The sequence below is a fragment of the Rhododendron vialii genome, chromosome 2a, assembly GCF_030253575.1.
Source record: "Rhododendron vialii isolate Sample 1 chromosome 2a, ASM3025357v1".
Lineage (NCBI taxonomy): Eukaryota > Viridiplantae > Streptophyta > Magnoliopsida > Ericales > Ericaceae > Rhododendron > Rhododendron vialii.
The window spans coordinates 9,938,563-9,947,097 of record NC_080558.1 but is presented as its reverse complement, the minus strand read 5'-3'; the positions used below and the strand labels follow the sequence as shown (position 1 = coordinate 9,947,097).

The 8,535-nt window shown below is 36.8% G+C and overlaps 2 protein-coding genes across 2 annotated transcripts; both read left to right on the top strand.

The window, feature by feature from the left end:
- The first annotated feature begins 6,587 nt into the window (after positions 1–6,587).
- Positions 6,588–7,487, top strand: LOC131317104 (putative receptor-like protein kinase At5g39000). The gene has a single exon (XM_058346681.1). It carries the CDS (start codon positions 6,588–6,590, stop codon positions 7,485–7,487), a length of 900 nt encoding a protein of 299 aa, XP_058202664.1.
- A 178-nt stretch (positions 7,488–7,665) lies between these two features.
- LOC131317103 (probable receptor-like protein kinase At5g24010) lies at positions 7,666–8,535 on the top strand. The gene is made up of 2 exons (XM_058346680.1): positions 7,666–7,756; positions 8,072–8,535. The coding sequence occupies exons 1-2, from the start codon at positions 7,666–7,668 to the stop codon at positions 8,533–8,535; spliced, it is 555 nt and encodes a 184-aa protein (XP_058202663.1).

Below are 8,535 nucleotides of genomic sequence, written 5' to 3'. Positions count from 1 at the left end.
CTATACCAGATTAACACCAATGGGTAATTAGCAATCGGTCAAACCAACAAACATTCAATTAAGAAAAAAGAAGAAGAGAACACGAGACAAAAAGGGGTTTATGTGACTTTTCAATTGTGTAGTTGAATACATTCATGGGTCACACTTGTTTTCACTATTTTCCACCATGTTATGAATGAATAACGTAACAAATTAATACTCCTTGAAACCTATGTCTTCTTCATTTTTTTATTGTTGTGAAATTTTCTTGATTTTGTGTGAAAAAAGGGAGTAAATTCAAAGAGCCATACACGCCAATCCACTGAGAAAGGGAGTAAAAGTTCTCACTAATTTTTTTCGATCCTTGTGCATCAAACGAGTAAGATGCTAATTATATTGCCAAGCAAAAAAAAAAAAGACGCTAATTATATTTTATTTTGCATAATAAATAACATTATATATATATATATATATATATATATATACACACACACACACACACACACACACTTTATTTTGCATGAAACCTATCATTTTTTTTCTTTCTATCTTTGTTTTCTCAATGTTGTGGAATTTATTATTATTTTTGCGAGAAAATGAAATAAATTTTAAAAGTCATATATGTCAACTCACTGATGCATAGGACAATAGGGTTGGAAAAAGTTTTCACTCATATTTTTTTCCCCGTTCTTGTGTATCGAATAGGCAAGACGTTAGTAAAAGTAGAGGTAATGTTCACCTGTTAGGCTTCAACCATGTGTGATAATCTATTGAGGTGATGCTTGGTAATTATTCACGTGTAGGTATGGTATATTCGGTTTTGGTTAGAGAATCAAATCTTATGACAAGTTGGAAGAGTTCCATACTCGGTGGTATAACTTAGTTGGAAGAGTTTCATTCTTAGTGTGTTTCCTAGTCCGAATAGGAAAGGGGATCTCTCCAAGTTTATAAATACCAATTAATGGGATAAATGGGGTATTTGGGAGCCTACTTTTTGGCTTTTCATTTTCAGTTATTTGGCTTTTTAGCTTTTTGGATTATGGTCAGAATGTGTTTTGAAGAATGAAAGAGTGTTTGGAAGATATGTGCAGAATGTATTTTGGAACAGTAGTAGTGTTTGGTAGATGAATGATGAAAATGAATTATGGATTGATTTTTTACCAAGTTGCCCTTGGCCTTTATTATTGTTTTAAAAGGTATACCAATTTTGTTTTCTTTTTGACTTTGGCCGTTATTATTGTGTTAAAATATTTTTTTATAATATTTAATTTTTTCATTTCTTCATTTTCAAATGTGAGGTGTAAGGAAGACATTCGATAATTTTTTATTTGGTATTTTAAAATTTACTCCCTCCGTCCCTTTTTAAGTGTTCTGCTTCGTAATTCCAACTTATTAAAAAGACATCATCATTATACCTTTCACATCAACTTTTTTCTCCACTTTTCCTACTTACCCATCATCATTACACTTTTACTCACTTACTTTTTAAAATGTAATCTACTTTTAGGGACAAAATAGGCAATTCACCAACTTTTACCTACTAACTTTACAAAATGGACACTTATTAAGGGACAGCCCAAAATGAAATACCGGACTATAAATAAGGGACGGAGGGAGTAAATAATAAGACCATGTTACAAGTAATATTTGAAATAAGAAATTCCACCACTTTAATTTAACGCCAAACACATACCTCATAATATAAAGAACAATAAAACAAACACAAACCCTTAATATTAGCAAACAAATTAAAGTACCAACTAAAGCAAAAAAAAAAAAAAAAAAAACACACACACACACACACACACCACGTCCAATACGTACGAACTGAAGCAAAAAAAAAAAAAGAAAAGAAAATGGGAAATAAGTGGATTTGCCGTCTGGTGTGAACAGGAGAGGAAACAAGTGGATAAGAGGAGGGGGGCAAAACTGGTAAATAAAGGAAGGAGAAGTGGGTATTTTGGTAATTGACTAGAAAATGGGAAAAGGCAAAAGTGAGAATAGCTCCTCCTGAGCAGATTTTGGGTTTTTGCTTCTAAAGTGAAAACCCATGAATCCATTCTCCCAGAATGAGTTCTCATAATGGGGTGCCAAACACCCAAAATGCAAAAATGGGAATGGGAAAATGGGGTTGCCAAACACCCCCAAAATATGTTGTGAGAGTGATGGAGAGATAAAAAAATATTACTGAGCGTTGGCTTAGAGATTAATATTTTCCTATCTCATTGTACTCAATTAATATAGTGAAATTTCTCTTTTGTTTGTGGAGTAGGTATTGAGAATGAACCACCGAAATTCTGTGTTCTTTATTTTTTCTTATGCTTGTTTGATTTTGTGGTGACCTCAAGATCTGGTGGCGGGGCTGACGGTTCAGGGGGCGTAGGTGGTGGGTTGCGAATAACAACGAGGTGGGGGGCGGCGTTGAGGTTAGGGTTTTTCTTTCTTTGTCTTTCTTTTTTTCCGACCGTTTGGCTCGGTTTCTACCGGCTGATTTGGGTTTCCCCCAAATCAGTCCGGTTTGGTACCAGTTTGGCTTCCCCAAATCTGGTGTGGAAGAGGAGGTGGGCGAATAATCTGGCACCTATTGAGGATCGTCCGAAGTTGGGGTTGTTTGTGGTTATTGGTGGGTTGAGGTTCTTCCAGGTGCTGTTGTCGGTGATAGGGTCTAGTACTGACTTCTGCTCCGGTGAACGGCTCTCGCCATCCAGATTTCATATGCGCTTATCGGGTTTGAGTTGAGGTCCGGTCCGTTTGGATTCTATACTATCTAGGCCTTGATTGGTTCTCATCTGGTGATTTCGCCGGTTTTGCTTCTGCAGGGGGTGCCTGTATAGAAGTCTGAGTAGTTTTGACTTATTCTTGTATTTTTTGATGAAATCTGTATTGCCTACAGGTTTCGTTATGAAATGAATTTAATGTGTTAAAAAAAAAAAGGGACTAAAAAATCCAACATCACCCTTATTTGGTGAGAGTGAACAAAATTGAACTCGTACTCAAACATTCTCATTGGTAGTCAATTAGTCAAAGTGTCAAATCAACCACAAGTTCTCTCTCCTTAATTGCCTCTCAAATCTTATCCCTTCACTTTTCTTTCTTTTCTTTTTTTTTTATTTGCATATTTTTCAATTGGTCTTGACTGGAGGAATTTTTATAAGTGAAAAATTAAGTACTCCTATGAGCGAACAAAAGTACACTAAAACTGAATACAATCCACAACAGATAGTTTTTAAATCTTATTTGCTGTTTTATTCTGTTGTTTTTCAATTCTAATCCATACTTTTTACAATATTTTAATTTCTCTCGCCGAAACAAATTTCCCAAGCAAATGCGAAAAAAATTTGCGAAGGGTTTAATCATTATCTTACAAAATAATTCATTTAGTCTAAACACTTCCCCTTAATTTAACAACTAGCAAGCAAATTATAAACGTATAAATAAACATGAAAATGTCTAGGGCAAAAAACTGCTGCAAGTTTATCTTGTTAGAGCATCTCCATCACTTACTCAAATTTTCACTTAAATTTAAGTAAAAATATGAGTAAAAATTTCATTAGCTAAAAGTAATTATAAACAAAAACAAAAATTGAGATGGGCATACTCCAGCATGTGGCTTTTTACTAGTTAGTAATAAAACTGCCGCAGACCACGAATTGAAAACCACGACCAAACCGCCTGTCCTGTTTTACAAGTGTTCGGCAATCAATTTCATCAACGCGGTTTCTCCTACTGACCATTTCAGCTTTAGAGATGGAGAATTTTGCACAAGACCCGCTTGCTGTTGCAGGTTCGAGTCATGGATTAACCTTCTTTCGATCATGTTACGTTGCATCTGGTCCTCCCCTTTTCATTTCATCAATTTCTTCCCCCCCCCCCCCCCCCCATACTCGAGGTTATCGAAGCATTGACGGAAAAAGAGTGAGGCAAGTTGACATTTTTGGCAGGGGAAAGTCATCAATCAACTTCTGGAATCTTACAAGGTAACTTCTTTTTTTGTTTCTTTCGGCCACCTTATTACAAGTATGAGGAATAATTGCACCGATATATGGTTTAGATTTAGATTGTCTCATCTAATCCAAGGATCCTTGGACTTAGCGGAGAAACATATAGAACAGGAAAAATCTACAGGTTTATCTTGTTTAGCTCACTTCAAAATTATCTCCGGTCTATAAATTGATCAAGTAAACTTAATAATCGAGACGTACATAACTTAACTGGTCACCCTAATATACTACTATTACAGTTACAAACAAGGGTAAATTACAATAAACTCATTTGATTTCTATGTGTGTTTCACTGACACGCCTAGTTGACAACTATTGTCCAAACACATGATGAAAAGATCCAAAAGTTAATTACATCCAAAAATTAACCCTTTCGAATAATAAAAAAGTAATAGAAACTATCAACTCTCTTTTTATTTTGAATCAAAATGACTTTGTTTTACCCGTTAAGGAGAAGCTATTTTGACAAAAACAAAACGTAAAATCTATAAACAACTACTGAATTTTTACCACTAAAAAAGAACCATTTTTTTGTTGTTCTAAAGTATAAATTTATTACTTTTTGTTCAAAAAAACTGATAATTGAGAGCTTTTCATTAGTTATTCTATTATTGAAACGGGTGTATTTGTCAATATAAGCCACTTTTGACTAATTTCATCACGTGTATTGTCGAATAGTTGTTGGTTGGATAACAATGAAATTAATCTTGAAAACCAAAGGAGGTTTATAGTCGGTCTCACACGTGAAGGGTATTTGTCACTACGACAAACCTCGGTGAACAAAGTTTACCCAAAGGGAACGTTCTCTCTTTATAGGATCATTCCTTGTCAACGTTCTTTCTCTTCAATTGATCGGGTGCTTTTAGGGCAATGGTCCAGTCAAGTGTTGCTCCAACCAGTTCGGTCCAGTTTTAAAGCTTGTCGAGAATATTGACCTTCAGAAAATTGTGTCAAATGAGTTACAATTCAATATTGTACACTTTTTTAATACAAACATAATGCATTTAGAAATCATATCAAACATTATCCGAGTGTTGTTTTCTCAAAACTCTGTCGATTTCGATTGAGGAACATTTTAGGTCAACACCAGTACAACTTATTATCAGATATTGGTATTTATACAAATGGGATTGGTGAAAGCACAGGGCCATCCCTGAGTTTTTTAGGCTCAGTGAGCTGATGGGACCCCGTGTTTACAGCAACTTATAGAGAGAAAAGTTTTTTCCCTTTCTTGTCTTGGCGAAAATAAGCACTGTGTAGGAGTGCAACTCATAGAGATAAAGTTATCCGCAACATGATATGAATGTATCAATTAGAACCAGTGTACTGTATACAACGGATCCTGTCAAATTTGGTCCAGACTTGTTCAGTCCATTTTTTTTTATCAGAGCCGTCCAAAAGTATTTTGGACGGCTCAGATTTGTTTATGTAAATTTTTATTAAAAAATATTCTAAACACCCCAAACAAATCTGGGTCGTTCAAAATATTTTTAAATAGTTCGGATGAAAAAAATGGATCAAACTGGCCAGACGAAACTTGACCGGATCCAACCCAGAGTGGTATAGTTATCTGAGGTAGGTTTCTCCTAAATACAGTACGGACAGATTGTGATACTAGAAGGGGAATTAAACTATCAGAATGTATAAATTTTTTGATATCATGAACACTTAACTTTAAATAATTTTACTCTTTTCTTTTTTACAGTTTCGGACGCAACCTCCGATGTTAAATCCTGGCTGTGTCAATGTATGCATGTATATGTGCTCTGTTTCTTCTCTGTCCAGGTAATAGAGGAGCTAAAAGAGCTATGGCGAATGGCACTGCCTATATAAATTTGTAAATACATGAATTTATGTATGTAACGGGCCGAGGCAATTGGTAATGAACGATTTCTGGAAATAAAAAACGTCAAGTTCCAGCTTAATAGAGTGTCAAACTATTTTTTCTATGTCGATTGATGATTAAACTATGAAAATAGGTACTAATTATTATTTTGGTTTTATGATTTGTTAACTTTAGAACATGTACTCTTTAAAGAAAATTGATAATTTTTAGTGTCACTCCAATTTTAAATCCCAACACCGCCACTGTGTTTGTGTTTGTATGCACGTATTTGTATGTATGTATTATATGCTCTGTTTCTCTCTGTTTTTGTAATAGAAGAGCTAAAAGAGTTATGGTGCATGGCCCTGCCCATAACAGCAATGAACCTTTTGATTGTGTACGAAGCATACAAACTGGTCTTGTTTAATTAGAAAGTTATTTTGTTTACATTGTATAATTAATTTTCTTATGATTTGACATTGAATGTTTAATTACAAATTTGATGCAAGGGAGTATAATTTCTTGGATCCCTAACTTCTTCCACTGAATTGTTTAGAATAGCGAGGCAAGGAAGAAAGATGTTGGCGCGTCAAGTCGTCCTTTAATATGGGAGAAACAAAACAACATCGACAGCGTGCTATAGAATTCCCGGATCCTGATATGAGGATATTCTTTTGACCAATATTTCCGTCACTATCATATACGCGGTTTCATGACCAATATCTCTCATCCCTCATTGTCTAGTGTTCTTAGAGATTCTCCGGACCATTTCAGATTTAGAGATGGAGACTTTTGCACAATACCCACTTGCCATTAACGTTTCTAGTGGTGCGGATTCGAGTCACGAAATTCACCTCCTGGAAAATATGGGTGAGATTTCGCATGCCTTGCCGCCTCCAAATCACTTTGATCAAGCGAAAGCCTTGTCCGACACCCCAATCTCTTTTGAGAAGGAGAATCCGATCGATGCTGGCGTGATTCAAGATAAGGGATCTTGTCATTGCTTTTCACTGCATGAAGTACTAATAGCGACAAACGACTTTGATGATGCATTAGTCGTTGGAACTGGAGGATTCGGCAAGGTATACAAGGGATTCATTAACGATGGTGCTACGAACACTGTTGTTGCCATAAAGAGGTTGAATGCCCAGTCCAAGCAAGGTGCTGAAGAATTTTGGAAAGAGGTAATGTTGCTTTCAAAGTTCCATCATATTAATCTCGTTTCCCTCATTGGCTATTGCAATGAGAATCAGGAGATGATTCTTGTTTACGAATATATAGCTTGCGGGACTCTTGCCAGTCATCTTTACAAATCAAGTAGAGAAGAAAGCGGTAAAAGTATATCTCATCTAAAATGGGCTCAAAGGCTCAACATTTGCCTTGGCGTTGCACGAGCACTCGACTATCTTCACACAGGTACTAAACAACATATCATACACCGAGATGTGAAGAGCACAAACATTTTGTTGGACGAGAATTGGGTAGCAAAACTTTCTGATTTCGGGATATGCAAACTCATTACAAGCCAAACAACAACCCATGTTAGCACAAAAGTCAAAGCAACAAGAGGATACTGGGATCCAGATTATATCTACACCAATCGAGTAACTAGAAAATCTGATGTGTATGCCTTTTGGCGTGGTGCTGTTGGAAGTCTTGTGTGGTCGAACACCTCTAGATGATAGACTCGAGGAGGAGCAAATTAGTCTAATTCTTTGGGAAAAAATGTACATCGAAAAGGGAAAGCTTGACCAAATCATCGATCCCACTCTTAATGGAGAAACAACACGACATAGTCTTAGGTAGTTTGTCAAACTTGCGAAAAATTGTTTACATACTAAACCAAAGGAAAGGCCTACAATGTCTGAAGTAGTGGAGAGCCTTGAGATTGCATTGCTATCGCATGAGCGTAAGGGAAGATCGCAGGGAACTATTGCAAAGGCGTTTCCAGGTATGAATCGTTGGTGGAGAGCAGGGAAGGCAAACGGATCAAATGACAATGGAGGACGTATGGTGGGGGAAACTCGTGCGGTTATACCCCCGTTTCTCGCTTGCTGGGATTCGCGCTGCCACTAATGATTTCAATGTCGGCCTTTTGATCAGCCAAGGCAGTTGCTTTAATTTGTACAAGGGACGTATGGTGGGGGAAACTCGTGCGGTATGATCAAACGGTACCTATCGAGAAAGGCAAACTTGGCCGGACAAGTTAGTGCCGAGATTGGGGTACAATGTCTGACTCGTCACCCTAACATAGTCTCTTTGATAGGATTTTGTGAAGAGAAGCATGAGTTGATCCTCGTGTACGATTACATGGTAAACGGGACATTGAAAAGTCATCTCCACAGAAGCGATAACGATCCACTTCTTTGGAAAAAATGGCTTGAGATTTGCATCGACACTGCGCGAGGTCTCGAATACCTCCATACGAATGTACAACAATTCGTCCACTGTGACCTAAACTCATCAAACGTTCTTTTGGATGATAAATGGGTCGTGAAAATTGCTGGTTTTGAACATTCCGTACTGATTCCTGCTAGCATGGCAACCGAGGGCGTGGAAAAAAGTATTATTTACGAGATGGGATATATTGGCTCGGTGGAATATTTCGACCCTGAGTACATGCACACTAGTAAGGTGACAAAGAAAACTGATGTGTACGCTTTCGGTGTCGTGGTGTTGAAAGTATTGTGTGCCAAGACACCTTGTTTCCGAAACCGAAACACTGGATAA